Raw genomic sequence first — 26,465 nt, forward strand, 5'->3', positions numbered from 1 at the left:
GCCTAGTCCCAAACTTTTTGTTTATAGTGATTGTTTTATCGACTAAATTTCTTATTTACGGTAGATCCGTACCGAGTCTCTGAAAAATTCTAGTATCGCTAAATTACTGAAAAATATATTCACTTTAAAGTTATTCCGAGGTATGGCATCCGAACCGAAGAAGAAAATCGTCGATAAGAAGAAAAAAATAGCCACCCACAAAAAGCTCGAGAAAGAAAAGAAGAAGGACACTGAGAAGGAGAAATTAGATTTGAAAGAAACATCGTCGGAAAAGAAACAAATGTACGGTAACGATAAACATAACTATACGTAATAAAACATAATACCCTTTTGATTAAAATTGCTATCTAAACCTATACGTACTACATGTGCTTTTACAGAGAACCACCGCCAGTTAAATCACCTCCTTCTAACATAATCGATGGACGAGTATTCGAAGCGGATCGTGAACTAGCTCTGAGCCAAGAAGAAGAAGGTAGGTATCAGAACTAATTACCTTGTTCATCAAAAACTTCTCCCTAACTCGACGTACCTATCTGATATTCCAGAGGCAATGGTGAAATTTAAAGAAGATTTAGAAAAATATCACCGAATTTCTAAACAAGAACGCGAACAGACTTTGAAAGAAGAAAAGAAACAATTAATCGAGCAAGAAAAATCGCCAAAGATGAAGTATTACGACGGTTCAAAGGCCGATCGCATTAAACAAGTCGACTTGGAAATCGAAATATTAGAACAAATGGAGAAACTCGCTACTTCCAAAGAAAACGACGATTAGTTCTACCCAACTGGCGTAATTTTTGAAAATTTTCCAAAACTCTCGGTACCTACTTTATCTTACATTATTGATGTTGTCGACACAATGAGTGTAAATTTTCCATTAATTACTTTCGACTAATAAAATTCTAATCATCGTGTGTTTGCATGATGGGTATTTCCCTTCTCGAAAGTAACGCATACAATATCGAAAAAAATGCAACAGTTTGTTTTCTCTATGCTAGCGTAAACGTAAAAATAGAAATTTCGTAGAAATTTTGAATCCCCAACAACGTAGGTATTCACACACGTAGCTGACAAATCTACACATGTAACTGAAATGTTTGCCAGAATACTTTACATAACTTATACCAAATGTTCGTTTAGAAGATGAGAAAAAAAAACGAAAAAAAACACCATAGTGGAGACGTAGAAGTTGTACGGTAATTGACGAATTATCTTTATTTTTGGAGCATGCGCCAAAAATGATACAAAACTTTATCAATACTCATCTAGCATCTTATAACAAGGGGGTTTGCTTAGTACTCGGCATTTCGAAAGTAAATATTGTGCACAAACCGAGAGCAAAAAAGTCATTAGCGTGTATTTTTCATAACGTCATTACGTGCTACATCGCGATACGTATCATCGGTGTGAAAAAGATTCGCGTTTATTGATTTTGGGCGGTGACTCTCCCCTTCATTCAGCAATCCAAAGCGACATTCAACGTGTACATGTCGGCTAACGCTGTTCCAGACTGATAATCAAACATTTCAGGTTAGTATGACTTTTGTTCAAACTTTCAAAATGTTGACATTACGCATGAGTAATGTGTGTGACGCTGATAACGTCCTACACTTTCAAATTCCTTCTGCTCAAAGCTACGCTACGGTGCTGGTCAGCGGTGGTGATATGTTTTTATAATTTTGTTGTGAAAATAAATCTAAATTCTGAATAATTCTGATTTCTCTGTACCTATAATATTATTTATTGAAGCAGAGAAGGAGAGGAATAGCTGGGAAAATAGTGTCAGTGAAATCGACGATGCACATACCTATACCTATTTTAAAATGAAACGAGAAAGTGTAAAAGTGAATATCTTTCCAAATGCATTTTCTATATATGCCTAAATATAATACCGTAATGATTTCACTAAAAGGCTCTATCTGTAATTATTTCTATCCTTTTTTATTCACCGGTTGTTCGTTGTTGTTCTTTGAAGATCAAATTTCAAAATCACCTGCATCGACGGCATAATTTGTTATCGTTTTCACTTTTCAGTAATAAATTTTTCATATTTTCATTTATTTAAAAAAAATATAAAATACCTATCTAAAAAAAATTAAAAAAGTGTTTTGTCATCATTTTTTTCTTAATTTCATGACAATTTTTTTTCTCAAGATTGGAAAATTGGCAACACTGCTTTTTATCTAATTTAATTTTTTATTATCAGCATTTTTTAATTTTTTTTTTTTTATTTGTAATTTGTTTTAATAATTGGTGTTTTTTAAAATTAATTATTATAAGTTACTTAATAGAAATTGAAAGTATTATTACAATGTTACATCGAAATTATAATTGTTAATCTCAGTTCCAGATCTACTTTAGTTAGGTAGCCTAAAAATAACAGTTTTCAAAGCTTCGTTTCTAAAACCGAACAGAATATTTCATCGCACTAAAACTTATCGAGAATATACAGCACAAATTGAATCCTTTATTCAAACCAAACACTAATTTGAGAATTGATTTCGTGCATATTGGTGCAAAACAAAACACATCAGCCATCAAGATAGTACTTTCCAAATCCAAACTAGCTGCAGCTAGGAAATCCATCTGAGAAACCTATCTGTCTGATATTCTTCCAAAATTTACAGTACCGTATTGTACACTCTCAACGTTACTTTATAAATCGTTATCCATAAACCTCGTTCAATTTGCATTCGATATTCTCAAAGAACGTAGATCACATCGAAACTATAACCACAGCACCATTTGCAAATGATCAATCATAGGTATCGAAGAAAATCTGTTCTCAATTACGGTCAATTTAAACCCATCGGAATCCCTCTCAACATAACTACACTTTTCGCCACAGAACCAAGATAATGAATTACTCGGTGAAGATAAAATCAACGGAATAAAGCAAATTAAAAAATAAAATCACTAAAATATCTACATGAGTACTTACAATTTAGCCTTAAAATTCTTCACCTTGGTACGAAACATTACATAACGTAAAACTTCGATTCATCAATAATGGTACCGACGACGACGTCCTTTGAAAGGCGAAAATTTCATGAAAATGTTTCACAGTATTTTGAATTAAAATGGTAAAGCGCAAGACTAAAAAACGGATGTTTAGCCCGAGCGCTGCAATTGGGTCAGATGTGGGGTATTGATTTTTTGTGAAATTCCAGCTGCATCGCGAGCTATATTATGCGCTGCAGCACGGTATAGCACTAGCAGTATTTTCCATTGTTCAAATAAATTATCTTAATTGCATATTATTCCAAGTTTTTTTTTTACATCGTGAGGGGAGATTTGATGGATCACGTTTCAATAATAGCTTGCAGGTACTTCAAAGGGTGATTGTTCTCGATCCTGTGTGTATCGTACGAATCAGTTTATGCATTGTACAGTACCTACCTACATATTTGGCTCCCTAATCGCAAGAAGGAACAATCTGTCTCGTTTTTAAAAAGCTATATACCCGCTATGTCACAATATTACGTACAATATAATTCTTTTCGATGCAAATTTTAGGCACATTAGGTACCTATTAAGATTTCAGAATACTTGCACGCCAGATTATAGTGACTCGAAGATATCAGCTACAAGGGCCAATCAAGTCTTGAGTTATTACTTTTATTCGTTATCTGTGAAGAAAATTAATTAGGGATCAAAATTTTGTTACATAATGACACGTATCATTAACCTTCACACATGAGCCAAGAAATATTTTCATAATATTGCCAAAAAAATGTACATCGTGCATACGCGTGCATTTTTTTGGCAACACGAATGTTACGTATTATTACGAATAGGTATCCGTGCACGCGACCGTACCTCATCATGATTTTTGTATTTCAGATTTACATGATCAATAAGCAAAAATGAGATTCCTAATGTTAATATTATTACTCTATCATATTCGAAATATTCATACTTGGACTTGCGACGTGAGACCAAAAGGAGCTTCAGGTTCGCCTAACGAAGACGATGGTAAATTTATAATAGAAATCGCAACTACTCCAGAGAAGTACATTCCACAACAACTTTACAATGGTAAATAAGTTACCTATCTACGATAAATTCAATTGTAAATAAGTAACAAGAATTGAGTGAAATACTTACTTACTAATTACTTGATTAAATTTTCTAGTTACGTTGAAAGGTAAAAATAGCGTAATAGAAGGACCTATTCAATTCAATGGTTTCTCCATTACGGTCCAACCAAGAAATATGAATGATGTTAGTCCGATATTGGATCCAAATATCGCTGGTGTACTGGAAGTCTTTCCTGGGGACATGACCGCGAAAGTAGATGAAAAATGTCCCAACATGGTTATCCATACCTCTCATATATTTGTATCTGAAGTAATCGTTCAATGGGCAGCTCCGCCTGCTGGAAGAGGATGTATGACACTTCGGTTTGTATGATTATTACTTGGAGGTGTAGCGAAAAAAATTGTTCGATGGAAACAAATATAATTTGGGGGAAAATTAATTCACTCATTAAAAGCATCATTATTCTTAGAATATTTTTTCATTAATCCCTCGTTCGCTACGTCTCTTTTTTTTATCGCATTTACTGTAACGAAAAAACAAATAGGTATATATGAGCGCTAATCTTTAATTATTTTTCAATTTAGAGCTTCCGTAATGGAACAAAATGTGTGGTATCGGAACAATTTTGGTTTGATGACAGAAATATGCGAAGATGATAATGTGAAGAGTGACGACAATATTGAAGATTGTGAAGCCTGCAACGAAGCTAAATACGAAGTAAGCAGATCACTCTGCACCTTTTTTTTGTGTATAAATATTTGAAGTAATTCTGCATAGTTAACCATTGATGTAGCTGAAATTCGAAGGAATGTGGACTCGTCAAAGTCATCCTCTCTATTTCCCAGGCAACGTATGGACTACACGTTTTTCAGACGTGATAGGATCTTCACATGGGACATCTTATAGGTAAGCGTATATGAAAATTCATAAATTGAAAATTTCTATTAGGTTTGCGAATGATTTCTTTTATTTGTCTGGTTACTGATAGATTTTGGAAAGAGAGTGAAATGGCATCCCAAGGCTTAATAGATTTCCTCGATAATGAAAACACCACCACACTGGAAACTGAAATCAAGGTAGGTATAGGCTACAAACAAGTTCTTATTATTTATGGTTTACAAGTTGCTTATTTTGGTATACTTTTTGATTGCGAAATTAATTTTTGTTCAGAGTAATGAAACAAGAACAGTGATTAAAGCTAAAGGTTTAAGGTACCCAAACATCACTGGTAAAACATTCGCTGTATTTCGAGTTGATAAAAATCACCATTTACTTTCCATAATTTCATTGATAAGTATGTTTGTTCTTTGAGATAATAAATTAATATCAAATCACGTGAATATAATCGTCAAATAATCTCAACTTGTTTTCAGTTCCATCACCAGATTGGTTTGTAGGAGTATCTGGTTTGGAATTGTGTAATAAAACTGAATGGATACCCGATAAAATAATTGATCTTTATCCTTATGATCTAGGACTATACGATGGCCTTCAATACACATCAGTACGTTTTTAGACATCACAATATGCTTGAGTATTATAACGATTAATTCTTACACAAATAGGTACCAACCTAATGAAATTTTTAAAAAATCATAATTTTAGCCCAAAGAACATACCAACGAGACGATTACCAAAATTGATCACGCTACAGTATATGCATCGCCTTTTCACACTAACAATACTGGTGAGGACATACTTACTGTAGCTTCTGTAATTTTTTTTAAAAAAAGTCCCACAAGATTACAAACTCATTTTTCATTTTCTACACAGAAAAACTGAAACCGTTGGCTCGTGTACATTTAACTCGATCTAGAGTCTATGAACGAGCTTGCAGTGAAGACGCTAATTCTTATACAACCTCTGCTACACCCATAGACAACAGGAACAATAATGATTGTCCGGATGGAAATTGCAATAAGTACGTTGATGATGCCGATGCACAGTCATCTCCAAAAGTACCTACACCATCTTCTCATCATTAATCAGTTTAATTTTACAGCCTTTGCAACATGGTTACCGATCGCGTGCCTTGGTCAGGATGTTCATTTCCAGAATGCGACGATGATAGAGTCAAAGGGAAATTCCCATCGTGGAGTGATGATGTTATAAAACAATGTTTTGAAAATAATCAAACTACCGAAACATTGTCCAAAGATGGATGTGCTAGCATTTGTTATGGAGAAGACAAAAAACTGGCTGTAAAGAGACGTCAATTAGTTGTAAGTACATTATTGAAGTACCTACTGAGAATATGTACCTACTATCTAATGTATCTATAACATTATATACAATATCCACAATGATAATTTTCTTTTCAGAATCAGAATGATTGCCCAACAACCCCATGGACACCTTTCTCAGCTTGTGATGGAACATGCCGTAGAACTCGAACAAGGGCGCTCACAGATGAAGGCAGAAAAAATTTAAATTGTGTTAAATTAATTTTCGAACAAAAAATAAAATGTGATCCTGGTTGCCTCACGGACAAAGAGAAAAAAAGTGAGTACGATTATTAAATTAATTATGATAGTACGCAGAATAATACTAATCTTTTTCACTATTTTCACGCTTACAATAGAAGGATTTAAAGTAAAATATCCCAATAAATACGACGTTTCTATATCCGCTGTGTACTCGTATACTATACTGCATAACCCAAAATTATGTAACACTACAAATACCACTACTAACAATTGATCAGCGAGATTTACGTGTAAGGAAATTTCGTCACGGAAAATAATATTCTACTTGTTCAAAACAAGTATTTAAAAGGTTGCGGAACTCTGGTTTGAAGGAATTGATTCCCACGTGTTTTATCATTTACTGCAGTTATGGAAAAATTCAAGAGATATGTGTTTATCTCGAATCTTTATAAACAAAACAAACGTCAGAGCTGAAAATTATTTACCTACAGAAAAAATTATCGTGATGGAAATTATCAATTATGTAATTTGAACCTGTAGGACTTCTGATTATTTTATTTTCATGAAATTAGGTTTGATACGAGACGTAATAACAATGTGGGTAAATTTCTCGACCATTTACCTACTTGATTAAATGTGCTTCCGTAACACTGATATGTAGTACCTTATATCGTAGATCAGTTTGTTTCCTGAAAATTAACACTCATTATTAGATAATTAATAAACATATCTATCTACCGCTAATAATTCAACGATAAACTAAACATGTGTATTTTTATGTTACAGTTACATCTACAGGTTGACTTTCTTTTATCAAAATGGGAAATTCTTATGCAATACTTAGAAATAATTTTGTACTAGCACTTGTACATATTTAAAAAGCTTTCAATGAACTTTTTTACGTCAATATGTTTGTTTCATTTATCTTGTTTAATTGGTAGGTAGGTACTCGTATAGTTCAGTCGAAAATAATATAATTATGAAATCTGCCCATTTGAAGATTTTCGTTGCAAGATATTCGACATTCGTGAAATATTTGTTCGGTTTTTTCTTCTGTAAGTAGGCAGAAAAATAAAAAATAGGTAATTATTTTCTCACCCAATGTCATCAACTTTAGGGGGTGGGATATGGAAGGTGGAAAATTTCAACATTGTAAAATAAGGTAGGTACCTACACTTCAACTTGATCATTGGTCGCAATTAGGTGTACCATTTTAGAAGAAGTAAGTATACACATACACAATATTATAATCAATCCTACTCGTCAACATTATTGACGTAAAACTATATTTTTTCCAAATATTTAATAAACAAGCAACAAACATGTAATGCGATAAATAAAAAAATTCCTCGTGTCGCAAAGACTCAACAATGAACAGTTCAAAGCTTTGGCATCTGAGGCATCAAAATGGAATTATTTAAACACAGCTGTCTACTTTGAAACACTGCCAGCAGTAAGTTTAGGTAGAGGAGCACACAATGTATTAGCAATGATATTCGTATCTCACATAATTACTCGTTCATTAACATTAGACTCAATTAGACATACATCCAAGTAGTCTACACGCCAAGTCGAAAAAGTGATCAACCTGCGAATTTTTTCGGTGGCAATAAATTTGTACTGAATTTCGATGTATCAGGCTGGATTGCAAAAGAGAAAAAATGATGTTCTTTTGAATCCCAGAACCCCAATTTCTCAGCTTGATGGTGGCAAAAAAAACTAAACGGGGTTATGTGGGGTGGCTCCTTCACATTCAAACTATCGGGGTCCTTGCACAAATTGCAACAAGATGGCTTTACAATCTATCAAAAAAACTTGGAGCTGAATTTAAAAATACCGATTTTTTCAACTTTGGCCCCAAAACCGAAAATTTCAGCTTAAACATTTTTTTTTAATTTTAAAGCTGAAATTTCTATGCTATTTAAAAATCTATAAATACTTACAAGAGATGTGAGTGGAAAAACGTGATGCTAAAATTATGTACATCTTTTCAAGACAAGGTCGTTATCATTTTACAAGTTCTCAAGTGGCAATTTACCGTACAAATTGATGCTGTGAAGTGTAAAGAACATTGCAATTAAAAAATCGTTCCGGAAATTAGATTGAAAGTCTGATTTTTTAAATTTCAAACTCTCTAATCCGAATGAATCATAGATTTGTGCTAAATGAGTTCTTCCTAGTTTTTCCAATTAATTGCTAGGTACATTTTTAGAAACGAAAGAATTTGTGATTTGTGAGATCTCGTTTCTCGTAATTGTTCAAATCATTGTGAACATACACAATTCGCTTACGACTGCACAAATTAATTAAAATCATCGTTCTTAACTTTGTAACAATTTCAACAATCAAAATGTGTTTTTTCTCATACGATTCTAACTTTCGCCGGGTATTACTCTTATCTCTCAAGTTATTTAATACTCGTAATTCAACGATGATAGCACGTGGCGAGCCGGCTTATATTTTTAGTCACGTAGATAAGTATTAATTACCCAGATTTTCAAATGATTTAAATGAAAATGAAAAATTTAATGAAACAAAATCATTTATTCAACATTTTGTTCAAAAATAAATATACGGAAGAACTGAAAAATGTAAAACTTAGGTACAACACGTAAAAAAGGAGGGGAAAATATAAAACACGGTTCGTATACAACGCATTGTACTAACATAGTACCTATATTCTAACATTCGATACATACAATTGACTTGCGTAAAACTCATACACACGGTGATATATTTTCCATCGAAATGCGTGGACCAAGGTAAAATAACAGGTCAATGATTAAAAAAAAAAAAAAAAGGCAAACAAAAACAGATAAATATTTACAAAATAGAATTATCTGTAGGTGGTATTAGGTAACACACGAAAGTGTTGAAAAATTTGCTATTGCAACCATTATTCCAAACGTCATACAGTTCAATAAACAATACTGGCAATGATAATCGTTCAGATAAAGGGGTAATTCCATACTAATGATGATCTTATTTACACGAGTCAACCTCCCGGAGGCTATGAACTTTTCCTTCAAGTTGAGCTGATAAGGTTCGTCTTTCGAATTTCAATTCACCAGAATACATCATTTTTCTGAAAAAAGGCGAATATATCAATAACGAATATACGTTCAATCTTGAAATTTAGGTACATATTCGATAGGTACCTCAATTCCGAAAGGCTTCTAGCTCCAATATCTTGACAACTGTGTTTCAAACCGCATTGCACGTATGGTAAAAATCTCATCACAGAACCACGATCAATTATCGAACCACTAACTCCTTGGGGTACCTTAAGGAAGTCTACAGCACTGCAATGGAGATATATACGTGTTAGTCGAATATTTATCTCAAGTATTACTTGTATATCTCTTTGCTTACCTATGGAAATATCGGTCACTGGCGGAACCAGCATCGCGTCGGTTCATGGCTTCCAAACTACCCATACCACGATACTGCTTGACTCTCACACCGTCATTAGAAAAATAATATTCACCAGGAGATTCCGTCGTACCAGCTAATAACGATCCCATCATAACTGCACATCAAAAAAAAGTGAGTAAAACGAATCATAATAAGGAATAAAAACACGAAATAATTGATAACCAACCAGTAGATGCTCCTAATGATAATGCTTTTACAATGTGGCCGATAGTTTGGACACCTCCGTCAGCGATAACAGGAACTCCAAATCGTCTAGCATATTCGGATACTTTAAATACAGCCGTTGCTTGAGGGCGTCCTACCGCCATAACTTCTTGAGTAGTACAAATCGATCCGCAGCCCATTCCAACTCTTAAACCATCGACGCCAGCATCGATAAGATTTTTCGCTTGAGCAGCGGTAACAACTAGAAAGGGCAGCGAAAATAATTAATGAAGAGCTAAAAATTAACATTATGAAAAATTTATAAATTTGATCATCACCATTTCCTCCGATAACTTGTAAATCGGGATGTTTAGACTTTATTTCTTTGATTAATTGCACTTGAAATATCGAATTTCCTTGAGAAGAGTCCTGGTAAAAAATAATAAAATCGATTGAATTATATGATTTTCGAGAGAAAAAATACGAAGTCATTCTAAATAACTCACAATAACTATCACATCAACGCCAGCATTAACTAAAGCTTCTAACCTATTACGATCATCGGGTCTAGTACCTATAGCAGCACCAACATAAAGCTGCTTATTCTCATCCTTCGAAGCGTTCGGAAAACTACGACTTTTCTTCAAATCGGTTCGAGCTATTAAAGCAACCAATTCGCCACCTTCTTTAACAATAGGAAGTTTGCCTCGTTTAGATTTTTCCAGCATTTCAGTCGCCTTCTCTAAAGTAATTCCCGACATGGCTGTTTCTAATTTGTCAAACGGCGTCATAACCTAACAAAGCAAAACGAATTACTATTTTATAAACGAATATTAACACAAAAACCACCGCTATTCATATGTAAATGAGATACCTACATCGGATAATTTTTTATTCTTCAATTGTGCGTCTTCTTTCAGAAAGTCGATGTCTCGAGAGGTGACGATTCCTACTAATTTTCCACCACGTTGTCCGTTATCCGTAATTGGTATACCACATATACCGTGCTCCTTTTTAACCCTTTCGACGTCTTCGACCTGCTCAAAACTTTCAGTCAGATGATATTCATTCGAGTTGTAGAATACATGAAAAAAATTACCGTATGATCTGGAGAAAGAACAACAGGATCCCATATAAAACCATGCTTGAATCTTTTAACTTTCATTACTTCGGCAGCTTGTTCTTGAATAGTACAATTATGATGGATTATACCGATGCCTCCACATAGCTAAATTGACAAATGCAAAATTTGAAAAAAGTCGACGAGGAGACACATGTTGCATGGAAATGTTTACTAAAGTTTACTTACAGCCATAGCAATAGCCATTTCTGATTCAGTGACAGTATCCATGGGTGAAGAAACCAGCGGAGCTTTTAGAGTTATTTTTTTGGTGAGAGCTGAATTCAAGTTCTATTTAAAAAATTTAATTGAATAAAATTGCTTATCAGTTATCACAAACACATGGTAAGACGGATATATATTTCAATATCAAATACTTACAACTTCATCGGCAGTGAAATCAATATATCCGGGTAAGATAATGAAATCTCTAAAACAAAAAATAAAATTAGAATGAGTTTTTTGGGGGAAAAATGGGAAAAAAAAGAATTTATATTGTTACCCGTAAGTGAGGCCGTCCCCGTTGGAAAATAATTCGGGAGCAGTCAATCCATCTTGAGGAATATAACCTTTTCCTCCAGAAATTAAATCTTCCGCGTTACTCATTTTAAATTGAAAAATACACGTTTGCTTCGAAAAAAAGTTGAGTGTTCTATGACAGATAACCGCACAATGCAAGGTGTTTTATACGAAATTTAAAAACACGTGAGTTTCTTACATAACCTGAACCACGTGAAATACGATATTCCAGTTGATTTTACTTAATTACACAACCGCACCCTCACGAGATAAACACAATTATTTATTGTGCTTAATTATTATATAATTAATATACGATTCTATCCCAGTGAAAAAAATTTCAATTCAAATAACTTGAGCTGCGCACATACGATCACATTTTAGCCGGCGATAAAAATTGATCGTCAGATTCGCGAATGTAGTAAAAGATGGGGGGAGGGGGGAGTTGAACTTTTGAAAAATAATACGGGAAGGAGGGGATGACGAAGAACTCAAAAAGGGAAGGGATAATATTTTTGATGGTGGGTTTACACCGCAGTCGACAACAGTGTTTCAGAAACAAATTCATGTTTACAACCAAGTTTCAGTTTTTCATTTACACCAAATGTTTCGAAACCTGTGTTTACAACGTGTTGTAAACAATGTTTCAGGTCGCCGAAATTTCCGGCGACTTGAAACAATGTTTAGAAACATTTGTGGTTAAGGGTATTGGCATGAAAGATGAACAGTAATTTAAGTGTGTTTTCCTTATATTTTTTATTGTGAGGTGTATTATTTTTCATTAAAAAGCTGAAAAATCATGTCAGGAATGCTTCTATTGCTACTTTTCTACTAAATACAGCAGCAATATCATTTTTTTGCAATGGTTACTGATAAGCATATAACGAACAAACAAAACACAATTTTTGATATATACCTAAGTACATACCAGAAAGAGGTGAGTGAACAGACGGCATTGCATAGGATTTAAATCAGAAAGTAAAAATATTCAATATGAAGAGAATTAATTAATCAGAAAATCGTAAAGAGAAATGCTGATAAAAATGTTGCTGTTTTAAAATTTGGTGTAAATCAATCATGTTTCAAACATTGTTTCCTAAACATTTTGTTTTCCAACTTTGTTTTCGAAACATTGTTGTCGACTGCGATGTAAACCCACCAGAACACGTGTTTCCGGTGATTCGCTTTATTGACGTTTTGATAAAAGCTAATTGGACGAATTTCGACGTTTTTCAGATTGAAATTTTGAATTTTTCAATGTTCAAGAAATCAAACTCATTAAAACGGGTGGTGAAATAGTATAATTTCTTTTCAGAATACGGAAAAAATACGTCTATGACTGATTTTCTTTTTTTTTTGAATAAAAAAAATGGAAAAACACAACGTGCATAAAACAAAGCACAATCGAACAAAATACCATAACCTCGACTTGTTGGGACTGGATTTTTTTATCAATTTGGAAATTTCTGATAAGAATTTGAATTACAAAGTTGAAAGTTTTTGAAATCGTTGAATCTTTCGTAGTTTTGAGTAATTTTCACTCTAATTTTTCGTGCAAATAACGTATGAAGGATAAAGGTATCTCGTGCATTTCTGCTTGCAATATTCACCCGGTTTCCTATCTCTGATGGCTTAAAATTTTGAAACGCAATAAAGCTTACAGAATATTGACCGAAAACCTTCGAGTAATAATATTTTAAAGATAGCTGAAATTGACTATGAATGTTTGAGTGATTTGTTACTCACAATACACCATGTTTTCATCGAGTATCAAGCTGCTGATGCGTACGCAATGTCGTCGTTCTCTTTATGCAATTTCATTTTCAGCACGAGAACAGCATTTGTTACAAATAGAACCAAATTTTGTGAAATGTGCGGTAGGTGCTATCAGATTTGCATCAAAAACACGGAATCCTTTCGCAGTAGTTGAACCTAAAGATGCTGCCGAAGAAGCCGAAAAGAAAATCCGTCGGAAAACTCCAGAAGTACCCAAGATTACGTTACTCGATACTAAAGAAAGTATGTCGATATGTACGTTAGAAGAGGCTGAAAAAATAGCTGTAGGACGTAAATTGCGGTTAGTTAAAATCATAGATATGGATATACGTACGAAACGTCCGATATATAAGTTGATGACGGAAGCGCAATATTTAGAAGAAGAACTTTCTGAGAAAAAGAGGGCCAAAGATAAGAAAAGCGGTTCAGTTAAAGGAGAGAAGATACTCATGATGTCTTGTCGTATAACGGAGAATGATTTACTTATGAAAATGCACAATGCGGAGAAATGGCTTAGAAAAAATTTTGAAGTTCGGGTGACAATTTCAGGACCCGATAAATCTTTGGAAGAACAGGTATTGTGAAAGTATGATAAACTATGAGTTGTCATGTGCAATATTCTAATGATTCTCATTGATTTCAGGAAAATGTATTCGCAGAATTTGAAAAACGGTTCAAAGAGAAAGCGAAATTTGTCCAAAAACGTACTAAAGGAGGTGACCTTAAATTTCAATTAATGCCTTTGAAAGATGCTTTAAATGAAGATGTCGGAAAGAAACGAAGTACACAGAAAGTGATTCAAGTTGAAGATGATGATGAGGAATTGAACGAAGAGGTAGAAATCAATAAATCAGAAGAAGCAGAGATTCATAAATCAGGAGAATCATCATCTGAGTCAACTAAACATAATATATTGTCAAAACTTTAGATTTTTAATAAATGAATGTGATATGGTTTCAAAATTGGCTTCCTTAAAAAATGTTCCATGTTTCGTTTGAATTGCGTGTAATTTTTCTATTTGTTAAAAAAAAAATCAAAGCAAATGTTCAAGTTACGTTTATTTGAAAAAAAAATTATAATAATAGAAAAATTCATTCACTTCAACGATTTGTAAACACATAACTCACAAATACATAGAACGTCTTTGATTAAAATGAACAAATATTAGGATTTAGGGTTCGTTTTTCCTATTCACAAGAACAAACACACATTCGATGCGGTAACGAAAGACTATTTCTACTCTATTTTAGTTGATGTCAGGATCTCTGATACTGAAAGTCTGTATGCAATCTAAAAACCATTGCACAGGTAGAGATTTAATATGCTTCATGTTGTACTTCAGCGCAGGTTCTCGATTTCCAGATTCATATAATATTAATGTCGACGTGCATTCCATTGCATGTCCTGGCTCACAATGAAACATGCAATTATTCGTAGACGAATGTTCAGGATTAGGTTCACGATTCAAAAGCTTTGCTCCACTCAACAAAACTAGTGTTTTTATGTTTCCTTCGTTGGACATTTTCTTCAGATAAATATTGTAATCCTTGAACAATGGCGGGTTCTGTATGGATAAAAAAAACATTGAATTAACTTACTTTCGTTTTAAATTTCAAAAGCTTACATCGTGTATCTGTTTACCATTTCCAGATAATTATTTCGAGCTAATCTGGGACCGTTATGGCAGGGAAATTCGGTAGTTCCATTAATTTCATAAATGCTGAAATCGACAACTCTGTGTTTTCTCAAACAAGCTCGTAACCCTGAAGAATAGAATAATTTATTACAACGCAGTGCTTTATAGCTAGCGAATGATGAAATACGTGCAGAACTTACATCTCACATTGACTATAGCACATCCCATCAGAATAGCTTCCAGAGCTTGGAAATTCGGTTCACAAACATTATTAAAGAGATGTTCAACAACAACATGAGTGGCTTCTCTATTCGATAATAAAATTTTAAAGTCAAAAATTATTAGTAACATCACTGCGTTTGAATGAAACGAAGATTATTACTTTAAATCGTTTGAAAATTTGAGATTCAGTTTGTTCTCCAGAGTATTCCGTTCCTCGGTAGATAGAAGAGAAGCTTTGGTTAAAAATACGGCCATCTGTCTTGGGGCAATTTTCTTTCGAAACTGTTTATTCGATTCTAAACTTTTATCAGAGTTGGAGTATTCTTTCAAAAGCGACTTCATCTCTTCGGTTTCAGCGAATTGCCTGAAGCGTTTATTTAAAGAGTTGAGATGATTACTAAAGAAATTCTCTTCACGATTTTCATCATGTCATACCACTTACTCTGGAGTGTTGCCATTAATATCACGACTTCTTAGATCAGCACCATATTTCAAAAGGAGTCTCGTCATTTCCATATTTCTACGCGACACTGAAACGTGCAAAGGTGTAGTAAACTCTAAACCAGGTACACTGACAATAGCTCCCGCTTTCAGTAGCTCTGAAGCAATAGCCAAGTCGTCTTTGAAAACAGCTTCGTGCTGAAAAGATTCGATATTTAAATTATTCGAAACAACGAAAAAAGTATCGAGTAAAATTGAATTTACCAAAGGTGTCCATGCAGCGTTATCTTGCGTATTGGGATTCGCATTATTTTGTAACAAGGTGATCACAGATTGTAAATTTTTCTGTAATTGAATCAATACATCAAGTTCAAAACCAACAGGATATGGTTCATAATAAAAATACTTTAAACTTTAAAAACCTTTCCAGAAGCAGAATGCAGCGGTGTTTCACCTTTGTTATTGCGTTTCATGTATTTTAAATCACATTTGACTTGGTAGTACGAATTTTCATTGAAATCAGTATCATCTGCGAGGTTATCCGTTGGTATAGAATTCAAGTCACTGAAAAATACCCAATCAAACAATTACATTACCGTGCAAATGATCTAAAGTGTACTAGGATAAGTATATTCCAGCATTACATATCAATTTCCTGCAGAGCTTTATGAAAAACTGATTTCATTCGAAGAATCAGATCTTTTTCAGGTGCTGGGATTTTGGTCTTGCAAACATTACATTCGTCGCGTTTCGAAGTATCATTTTTCTTTATATCTGCACTATCCTTTGCATTCTTTTTGAAGGTTTCCGCACTGTAAAAAAGATAAATTATGACGTGAATAAAGTATATAGACAGAATTTTACTTGTAAGTAAGCAATTGGCGAAATTCATCATCAAAAATTACCATTCGCAAAGTTTTATTTGTTTGGTAATGTTTGCGAATAAAAAATTCAGCTCGTTAACATCCATAAGTACAATTTTTAATTGCAACGAATAAAATTTTTATGGAATCTAATCACGAACACTCTCCAAAATAATTATCACGTCAATTTCATTTTTTTTATCAATCAAAATCTGAAGAAATGGAAAAACCAAAAAGAAACAGAACGCGAAAAAAGGCGGCAAACTTTCAGAAGCAGTGAAGGGAATATCGCGATGCTTCATTTTTCTTTTCTCAAGTTACGTTTTGTTTGTCTTTCATTTCCTTTTTAAATCATCAATTTCGAATAATGTACTGAATTTAAATACTTGAATTAATATAAACATTTATGAATGCGAAAACAATCGTTTTACTTAGTTTTACTTCGAAATATTGAATTTTATTAAAATGAAAAAAGTTCAAAGTAGGTTCGATTTTCATTTTCTTGGAGTCAACACTGTAATAAAACAAGTGTTGCATCATCGAATAATTTTTTTGAGATAATTACTTAATTGAAATTTTGCTCCGTTAAATGAAATTAAAACAGTTACACAAAATTTAATTTCTACCGTTTAAACAAAAATACGAAATGAAAACTTTCTAAAATTTCTACTAAATAGAGAAACCCCGTTAAACAAAATTTGGGTGGGGATTCCCGGCAGCGAAATTTAGCCGCGAGCAAAGTGGTAACACGTATGTTTACAACTTCATCGAGTTTCGGTTTGGCTTGTGTTCGTTCAGTTCGTTCGTTACTCGTTAGTTGTGTTTTAGTGTAATTAACGGCAACTTTGTGAAGTGTTTCGATTTTGATTGTAATTTCGGTTTGATATTAATTTTCGTTGAATAATCTTCATTTTATCTGATTATCGGTTATTGTCACTTGAAAGTAAGTACTTTGAATGTATAAAAAGGTTCAAGTTAACCGCAATATTCGGCACGGCACAGATAAAACCACCCTCTTTTATCACGCCAATCCAAGAAAATGGAAATGATTCATAGGGTGGAAATTATTATGTACTTGTAGCAGCTTTTACAAAAGTTGCTAAGTTTCGCGTGTGAAGTGTGAAGTGTGAAGTTCAAAGGCATCAATTACCTCTAAAATAACTTTGTTTACATTTTGGTTTCTTTTTTAAAGTGGTAATGAAAGTTTAATCGTATTTGTCTGGAGCGGTAACCTCATCTGTTTACGCAGGTGTTCTGGAATCTTTTCCTGTACGTGGTTAAAATAAGCCGATGACTTATTTTAGGATGGGCATGTATTTTTACGATTCGGCTTCCGTACCGAATCCCCATACTTGTAAATTTTTAATTCGATGAGAGGGTTTGAAGAAAAAAAGGGTTTAGAAATTTGTATCGTATAACAATACCGCCCCATTAAGGGTTACTGGCCTGATAAAAATCTTCAATTCACCCTCACACTTGAACGCGAACTTTCACTGTTTTATTTCACTTTACAAACAGGTTTTTTAAATTGCAGTTTTCGTTAAAGAAAATGTAAAGTTTCTAGTGGAAATCAATTCGCACGCTAATTTAACCATTTGTAAGTGATATGGCGATTGTCTGTCGTAGCTTGTTTGTGTTACCGCTTCCCATACTGTAAATTGTGTTTCCTGTGTTCGTGAATATAACTGAATAGTCTTTTATGTGTGCAGATTACAGCATTCGTTAGGAATTAACCGTTATTAAAAGATATAATAGGCTTTTTTTCCAACACAACGTGTTCGAGCTGTGGGAGTAGGGAGAAACGTAATTAATTCGTAGCACGTCTATCTGTGCGTATTCGTATGTATTTTCCAGTCGGAAACTTGCTCGGTGTATTTACACACAGTTTACACGTTTTAAGGTGAAAAATCGTTAATTTTAATTGGATTGTCGTATATGGATTTGCCTATATTGCGTAAACAACTTTCGGATTCGAACGACATCATCGACAGTTCCAGTCCAGCACATGTACAATGTAGCAATGCGATACACGAACAGAATTGTTTTGCTCGTAGAAGAGGAAAATCTAGTACTAAGAATTTGCCTTTGAATGTAGTAATTACCGACAAAATAGCGTAAAGAAACCAGTTAATGAACCCGTGACAGTTATTGTCGTATGTGCTTCAAACTCGCTACAAATAACACTCGTAGTCGTAGACACCTTCGGTTCATTCACGTATACCGGCCAAAGATACACGTCGGAATACTAATATAATTAATTTATAAAAAAACGAACAATTAAACGTGCAGATAAACCGGTTCGTCGATAGTAGCCGGAACTTTGTTGGCAGCAGGGGTGAATGAAGAAAAACCGCAGGAAGTACGCCAAGCACACGATCCTATACGAGGTGGTACGCTATTCCAGAATACGTATAGTGTAGTATAATCAGGTGTATATTTTTTATGCAGCTTTTTCGACGTTTCCGAGAAAATTGCCTCTGGCCTTATAGGTACAGGTACTACCTACCTAAATGTGGCCCCAGAAAAGTTTGGGCTACGATTAGGTGATCACCTGCGACCATTCATCGAACGTGAATATCGATCGTTATTAATCGTTGAAATTTCGTATAAATCTCTCTAGTAAGTGTAAGTGGGATGCTCATTGATGGCAACTGGCAACTTGTACTAGTGTCTAGTTGCTGCTTAGTGCTTATGTTGTTATGTAGCATTGCACGTTGAGGGTTACCTATTGCCTGTTGGAGGGAAGAGGGAGGAAGAATTTATGAATGTATTGTTTTGTGTGCAGGATTTCAGGTTTACAGATTATGATTAGATACCGATCTCAAGTTTCGAAACCAGGTGCATGTCAACGACAGTTTTCATGCTACATACGATGTACTCGTATTTGATGCCTTTACAAATGCTTTGAAATTTTGATTTTTCATCACTCTTCAAGGAGAAAAATATGTTTGAAAGCTTTTTACATTATTATGGGTAACCGGTAGAATTCAGTCGCATAGGTATCTGTGTTATTTGTGTAGTATGATTTGAGTGAATGGATCCCTTACCTATGTATCTACGTATTCCTTAACAAGATGTCTATCAGGTTCGAAAAATGCATAAAAATTTCCATTTTCTAAAAAGATACAGAAATTAATTTTTTGCAGTTTTTTGGCTTGAATTTTGGATTGTTTCCACATTTCCTATGTAAAATTCATGGTGATGTATGCAAGATTTAAAAACCAGTTGAAATTTGTATGTAAATTATTAGGTGGAAATAGCATCGTTTGATTAAAAAATAAACTGCCAAGTACGAGTATGAAAACTGTTTTGAAAATATTTATAAAAAATCTTCGTTGTAATCCTATCAAAATATATATTTGCTAAAACTTGTTGATAAAATTGCTGAAGTATCGTTAAAATCTTTTACAATTATCATAAGAAATTGTTCCAATGACTAAATAATGAGAAAATTATTTAAAAGTTGGCGAAAATGACAGCATTTGAACCAAATCTTAATACATCATCAAATGAATGTAAAATGTTTCAAAAATTCACAAAAAAAAAGAAGCATAAAATGTTGGAAAATACCGAAAAAATGACGCAAAATATTGACAAATGCTCTTGAAATTACCTAAAAATTTGAAGTAAAAAAAACGTAGCCTATTTATCAAATTTCAAAACAATTTTTTTTTGATTTTTTTTTAGCGAAAATGTGATATTTTTTCGTCATAGTAGAATTGTAATAAAATTAATGAAAAGTTGTTCCCGATTCGGTATTGATCTCCTGAATGTAAGTTCTCCACCATTTCAAAAGGCACATCCTGGGCTTTGATTATAAGATCCTGGGTACCCTCTGAATGTATGTATTGCTTGCCTAACTTCATCCTTCTAGATCAGTTTGAAGTGTTGAGAGTATGGAACGAAGTCCAAAGCTGTTTAGAAAATGCATGAAAATCTTATCTTTACTGCTGGAAAAGGGCGACAAGAAGTTGGAAAAGTTGAAAATCCTCAAAAAGCACATCATGAGGTGTCCTGTGAACGTTCAAATCGAATTTCAGTCTCCTGGATCAAATTATAGAGGTGTTTAGGGCATGGAATAAAACATATGATCAAATTCATCACTGAAATCAGGCGTGAAAATCCACTGTTTATTGGTTGAACTTGATTGGGTAGGAGTTGATGATATGAAACTATACTACGTAAAAGGCACATCTGGGGTACCTTTTGAATTCACAGGTCAAATGTCATCCTCGTGGGTCAATTTGAAGAGATTGAAGGAGTGAAACAAAACTGATGATCACTAAGAAAAAGTACATAAGTAAAGATTCACTTTTTCCAAGCTGGAAAAATTTCGTGCTTGTAGATCATTTAAGCCCCTCAAAAAGACTGATCCAGGGTATCATTCGGGTATACATGCTTAATTCCAACCTTCAAGATTATTTGAAGTAGTCTAGGAGAGGAAGTAATTTTTTCAAAATCAAAAAATACGTGAAACTTCAGTCCTCCTTCTTGATTGATCTCATCTGCAACATTGATTTGGATAGGTACAAGATTATTAAAGTGTATGGCGAAAAAAAAAAATGTCTGAGAATTTTGACCAAATTGGGTATTGACCTTCATTTTGATTTCAAAGTCTCTCAAAAAACGTTTTAAGCTCAGGAGGTGCCCATGGAGGGGTGTTTTCGAAAATAATCGCTGAGATTTTGAAAATATTTGCATAAATCGATCGAATAAGTAAGTAAGGTCAAGGTGTCTAACAGGTCCTACATGGTCCTATTAGTCCTACTAAAGTCCTACTTTTCAACAATTTTATCCAAAAGTCTTACTCTTATTCAATAAAACATCGTCAAATTTTCAATTTTCCCCCTTTTTTCCGAAATTAGTAAAGGGCTCATTTTCCGACTTTTTTATATTTTGAATTACACATTTTTGAGAGCCTTTGCCCTAGCTTCGCTCGGGCTATTTGCTCTTCTTTTCTCGCATACATCGAAGACTTATTGTACAAATTCAAGAAATGTTCAAGTTTGAATCAGAAAATAAACTCTTCTCTCCATAAAGAAACTTTTCATTTTTACTTCTGAAAACATGATTGTATTTTTGAAAGCTTTTGGCCTCGCTTTACTCAGGCTTGTTTGCTTTTCTTTTTCAAATTTGAATTTTTTTCTCAGAATAATCATCATTCGAATTTTAAAATTTTGAAACATAAATTATAAACTTCTTCATTTATCACACCAGAAAATATCGTTTTCATACCCCTCAAAATACTCATTTTTGGGAGCTTTTGCCCTCGCTTCGCTCGAGTCCGTTCGCTTTTCTATTTTCAATTTTCCAATAAAAAATCATTTTTATATTTTAAAATTTTGAAGCAAAATAATAAACTTTTTATAAGTAACTCATCTTTGCCCGAGCAAAGTTTGCTTTTCTTTTGTAATTTTGGATTTTTCAAAAAAAAAAAAAAAAGGAGGTCGAAAAGATAAAAGAGGGTACCAACCAAATTTCAGGCTTTCATGTCGATATTCGATTTAATAATTTTTTTTTCATGAAAGACCCATCTTTAAATTTTTAAAAATTCACCAAAAATCGAACTCGAAAATTGAAAAGAAAATTCACCTAGGTGATTTTCTGATAATGTTATGCCAGATTTTTAAAAACGAAATAAAATCAATCGATTTTTAGAGACGTTGGCTCTTGAAAACTTGGAAAAGAATATTAATTAATAATTTCCTGACATTATTCCAGACTTCAAAAAATGTGAGGAGAGGGAAACCTGTTGACTTTTTGACATTATATGTCGAACTTTCAAAAGTGGAAAAACAATCATTTGATTTTCTGACATTATGTACCCGACTTTGGAAAAGGTTCAATGCATTAGGTACTAAAATTATGTATGACTTTCTGATACTTTATCATACTTTTTTTTTGGAGTTCACAATATTGAGTCAACTGGAGCAAAAAACATATCCATGATTTAAAACTTTCCTTGGAGAGAATTTTCACCCATTTTTATCTGACGCCGAACTATTTGAAGAAATCTTATCAAAATGGCTTGACTGAGATGTTCTTGGTTTTCAGAGGGGTGAAGTGGGAGAAAGAAGATTCAGGTACATATAATTTTTCTATTCTTGTCCAAAATTCCAATAGATTGATCAAGTATCTGAGCTTGGTTTCAAAAGAAAATCAGTCCATAGGAGGTCTTTCTAGATAACTTCAGCTCTATCGTTCTGAATTTGTTACATCAAAATTTTGTAATCAAATGAAAAACATACGTATATTTTTCATTTCATTTTCATACCCTACTCACATGTATCAAGACATATCTATCTGTCTATCATCGTTAATGAACTTCCTCGATAACAAATAATGCCGATTCAGTTGAAATCAAACTGCAAGAAAAAATATGCATGTAGATCTTCTCGTTACAAGTATATTCTTGAGTCATCCACGTTGGTTATCTGCGATGTCGTCATTTTCGAGATGAAAATCGCCTCGCTCGGTCTGCGTATCTAATGCTATAAGCAAACTGCAACGCTTCACAAAATACCTGGCTTTCAGGCAGATGAACACAATCGGTTTGGTATTTCTCCTACAACAACGAGTTGGGTACATCTTCAAAACCTATGCATGGTATACATACTAGTACACGAGTATGTGGTGTACATTCGACGAGTACATGATCGTGCAATGTACATAATGTATTTGTATGGAGAGATTGTAGGTATATGACATCATAGGCATATTTTTTCCAACGAGGAATATAATAACCATGTACCTATAGCGAGAAGAGCAGGGGAGCAGGAGCAGGGACTGTATAATACGCTCTACGTGGTAAACATTTCACGGTGGCATTATTATGATTATAGCAGCGAACATGCAAAGCACATCGGCAGCTAAGTTACGTTTATTAAAGACATTAAAAGGCTCGTATAGAAAGAGAAGAAAAACTATACATATAGGTAACCGAAAGCGAAGCTCGCAGGCAAAAAAAAACACGCTAATGTACGAGTACATCGTTGTGCCAAGATTTATTAACATACGTACGTAGTCTATGAGCGTACTGGGATGCGTATGTGTAATGTACGTCGAGTACGTAGCTTGTAAATATATCGATGATAGACAGGATAGATATCGAAATCGTCTTACTGATTGTTGAGCTTGCGCTTGTGGTACCAGTACCTTGCAAGTTCCAAAATGATCTATATACGTGTAGGTGCCAAGATCGGCTCGATTGAATGCAATGAACACGAGCACTGATACAAATTGGCCTTATTTTTACGATAATAAAAATATCCCGGCGTCGAATCGGAGTGGCGGCGTATAATTTATACGTAAAAATATCGATCGTTTACACGTCGTATACGAGTATATAGGTGTATAGTGTAGGTACTTAATCATCATTCATCGGCAAATATTTTTCGCATATTTTCTCCACTTTTCTCTTCACGCTATTTCAAGGACAACTCACCTACATACATTATCGTGTATCGTAAAACTTATTACGAGCTTTTAACGAACCGTTAACGTGCCGATTGGCTACATTGTTGTTTACAAATCATGCGTTTTTTATCCACTTGAGACTCGATGGTGTCTTTGAACAGCTTACCAGTGTAGAAGGCGAGGCAAAGAGTGGAGGTACTCAGTCAATAAAGATCTAAAGGATTAATTCAGTTAGATGTAATTGAGATCGAGATCAGTTCTAATCGTGTTAACTTGATTTTTTTTCTTCTTCTTTGATATGGATACCGTTAATACGTACGTGCGCTGGTGGATTTTTTTTATCCCTCCGCATTCGAGTATAACGATAGATTTTTAATTATTTTTTTCCGTTTTGCTTTCTGTTGCAGTATATTCTCAATTTTTAACATGGAAATTGGGTCCTCGTCAACGGGAACAAATCCAAATGGCCCCGCCGCCTTAGGAGGAACGAAAAAATTACCTTTTCATTTACAAGTAAGTGGGTTTTATGGAGTAATTATTTATTGTTTTAGCTGCACTGTATACGTACGTAGAGTACACCTAACTTACGTATTAGCTCAAATGTACTTAATCCCATTGGCGAGGGTTTTATTGGAGATAATCCAATACACGTTGAAAGAAAACTATTCGAGAGTTTGTCAGGTTAATGTGGTGGTGAGAAGAGGCGAGGGGTGTTTTCCGCCCGGGTTGAATTTATAATCGGAAAAATATTGGTCGATTTTGTTTGTTTTGCGGATGATCTGAAATGTACGTAGAGGATGAGATACCTATTTGGCGTGAATATTGGAATTTAAATTGAAAATTGGAGTATGATTCGAATTCAACGTGTTCACCTCGTACACGTAAATGATGTGTGAGATTAGTGTTACAGAAATAGACGGACGAAAAATTATTTTTTTAACCCTTGAGTGTCTGTGAGGAATTTGACGAATGATGTTTTAAAATGTTTTATCGTGTTATCTGGGTTGCACTCTGTCGGATTTACCTCTTCACTTTTCATTTCCTATGCCAGATTCAACGTGAATTAATGCACAAAGATACTTGGTCATTGAGGAAGAAATTGAAGTAAAAAAATTCCTTTATACCGTTTCTTTAGCCTTAATGAGCGTAAAATTCATAATAATTCATAGTTCTCTTATGTGCAGAAAATCAAAAAAAAAAAAAGTATACTTCAATGAAAACTTTTTAAAAAATTGAAAAATTCTACATTTCAAGTATGAAAACTTTTTAATTCAAAAAATGGAAAAATCACCATGGTAATTTTTCTTGAAGTCTCTAAAGGAAATTAATTTTTAAAGCTAGTCAAATTTCTGTAGAAAAAAGGGAGAGTAATTCTTGTGATTCTTTTCACTTTAATTTTTTTAAAAATTGATTAGGATTCAAAGATTTACATTCGTACTTTCGAGACTTGACTATTGACAATTTTTGTTCCATCTCATTTTAACATTTTTGAATCTGAAATTTAGAAATAACTGTGAACAAATTTTCAATTTTTGTAATTTTTATTGTAATTACATTTTTTTTGCACTTAAATTATTGAAACAATTGTAATCCCTTTTTAAGTATCTTATTTTCAAAATGTTGAACTATATGTTTTTAATGAGACAAAATTTTCTCGAAAATTGATCAAGTAGGTAATGACGAAAATACCTACTACATACATAGAAAACAAATTCAAAAATTTCAAGTCAAAAAAAAGTAAAAAATTGAGATATCTGCTCAGCAATCATCGGAATTCGAAAAATTGTAGGTAACTGATATTTGTTCGGATGATTTTATACTACCTCTTTTATCTGACGTGTGACTGAGCTATCGTCTAAACTGGCAGACAAATTCTGCGTTCTAATAAAATTAAGTCAAAATTCAAAAAAGCATGCAGAAATCTCTTGAAAAAATTGTGGATGCTTAATTGTGCTTCTCAAATTTTGAAAATTTTTATAAAATTAAATTTGTGCTAAATTTGAGATTCAAGCTTTCATTTACTTGAGCTGGAAAGCTAAAATTTAGTATGTGCTCTATTTTTGATTTCTCAAATCGATTAGAAACAGCTTCGAATATATTTTGTTGGGTAAGTATCCAATAGGGTGAGTCGTTTTTCAATTTTGTTCGAAATTTGATAGAACCTTGCAAAGAATGATGGCCAAATGACCACAACAAGACGTAGGAAAAATTTCAAATTTTCATGTCAATAGTCAACCTCAAAAGCAAGAGTTTAAAGTTCGAAAATTTAGAAGCTGTTGATATGTTTCAAAAAGTTCATTAATTTTTTTTTAAAATATTAGAAAAACCGAAACTTCATTTTTGTCAAGTTCAAGATTTCTTAAAATGATAATACCTTCCTTCAAAATAATATAATAATTTTGTGATTATAACTGATTCTCTCC

At 33.5% G+C, this 26,465-nt stretch overlaps 6 protein-coding genes across 9 annotated transcripts in view; 4 read left to right on the forward strand and 2 right to left on the reverse strand.

The window, feature by feature from the left end:
* The first annotated feature begins 35 nt into the window (after positions 1-35).
* Positions 36-949, forward strand: LOC135844863 (calponin homology domain-containing protein DDB_G0272472-like). The gene is made up of 3 exons (XM_065363245.1): positions 36-282; positions 381-475; positions 549-949. Exons 1-3 carry the CDS (start codon positions 143-145, stop codon positions 776-778), a joined length of 465 nt encoding a protein of 154 aa, XP_065219317.1. The 5' UTR covers positions 36-142; the 3' UTR covers positions 779-949.
* Positions 950-1,116: 167 nt separating this feature from the next.
* Positions 1,117-7,377, forward strand: LOC135844862 (spondin-1-like). Of its 2 annotated transcripts, none has more exons than XM_065363243.1 (13): positions 1,117-1,533; positions 3,847-4,041; positions 4,139-4,406; positions 4,629-4,761; positions 4,838-4,950; positions 5,033-5,120; positions 5,215-5,338; positions 5,418-5,548; positions 5,650-5,731; positions 5,818-5,965; positions 6,047-6,266; positions 6,366-6,546; positions 6,626-7,231. In XM_065363243.1, exons 2-13 carry the CDS (start codon positions 3,870-3,872, stop codon positions 6,742-6,744), a joined length of 1,779 nt encoding a protein of 592 aa, XP_065219315.1. In that variant the 5' UTR covers positions 1,117-1,533; positions 3,847-3,869; the 3' UTR covers positions 6,745-7,231. The 2 variants fall into 2 exon arrangements, with proteins under 2 accessions (XP_065219315.1, XP_065219316.1); XM_065363244.1 differs by lacking the exon at positions 6,626-7,231 and adding an exon at positions 7,257-7,377 and having other exon boundaries at positions 1,124-1,533.
* A 1,617-nt stretch (positions 7,378-8,994) lies between these two features.
* Positions 8,995-12,082, reverse strand: LOC135842347 (inosine-5'-monophosphate dehydrogenase 1-like). Its single transcript, XM_065359766.1, has 11 exons — positions 11,672-12,082; positions 11,551-11,599; positions 11,359-11,460; positions 11,149-11,277; positions 10,928-11,086; positions 10,556-10,843; positions 10,388-10,478; positions 10,072-10,311; positions 9,843-9,999; positions 9,629-9,772; positions 8,995-9,555 (listed from the first exon to the last, which is right to left on the reverse strand). The coding sequence occupies exons 1-11, from the start codon at positions 11,773-11,775 to the stop codon at positions 9,453-9,455; spliced, it is 1,566 nt and encodes a 521-aa protein (XP_065215838.1). The 5' UTR covers positions 11,776-12,082; the 3' UTR covers positions 8,995-9,452.
* A 1,057-nt stretch (positions 12,083-13,139) lies between these two features.
* Positions 13,140-14,426, forward strand: mIF3 (mitochondrial translation initiation factor 3). Its single transcript, XM_065359768.1, has 2 exons — positions 13,140-14,039; positions 14,108-14,426. The coding sequence occupies exons 1-2, from the start codon at positions 13,443-13,445 to the stop codon at positions 14,390-14,392; spliced, it is 882 nt and encodes a 293-aa protein (XP_065215840.1). The 5' UTR covers positions 13,140-13,442; the 3' UTR covers positions 14,393-14,426.
* Positions 14,427-14,504: 78 nt separating this feature from the next.
* Positions 14,505-16,993, reverse strand: LOC135842348 (BRCA1-associated RING domain protein 1-like). Its single transcript, XM_065359767.1, has 9 exons — positions 16,669-16,993; positions 16,408-16,575; positions 16,186-16,327; positions 16,028-16,108; positions 15,765-15,961; positions 15,483-15,686; positions 15,301-15,407; positions 15,106-15,227; positions 14,505-15,028 (listed from the first exon to the last, which is right to left on the reverse strand). Exons 1-9 carry the CDS (start codon positions 16,731-16,733, stop codon positions 14,711-14,713), a joined length of 1,404 nt encoding a protein of 467 aa, XP_065215839.1. The 5' UTR covers positions 16,734-16,993; the 3' UTR covers positions 14,505-14,710.
* Positions 16,994-17,409: 416 nt separating this feature from the next.
* CRMP (Collapsin Response Mediator Protein) overlaps positions 17,410-26,465 on the forward strand; it is a 36,222-nt gene continuing 27,166 nt past the window's right edge. For 2 of the 3 annotated variants that reach the window (XM_065364738.1, XM_065364739.1), the window contains exons 1-2: positions 24,326-24,357; positions 24,450-24,555. In XM_065364738.1, the coding sequence (XP_065220810.1) occupies positions 24,341-24,357; positions 24,450-24,555 (123 nt within the window). In that variant the 5' untranslated portion in view covers positions 24,326-24,340. Of the gene's footprint in view, positions 17,570-24,325; positions 24,358-24,449; positions 24,556-26,465 lie in introns of those variants that run through there. The other variant, XM_065364740.1, reaches the window with a different exon arrangement.

Source organism: Planococcus citri, chromosome 4, assembly GCF_950023065.1.
Source record: "Planococcus citri chromosome 4, ihPlaCitr1.1, whole genome shotgun sequence".
Lineage (NCBI taxonomy): Eukaryota > Metazoa > Arthropoda > Insecta > Hemiptera > Pseudococcidae > Planococcus > Planococcus citri.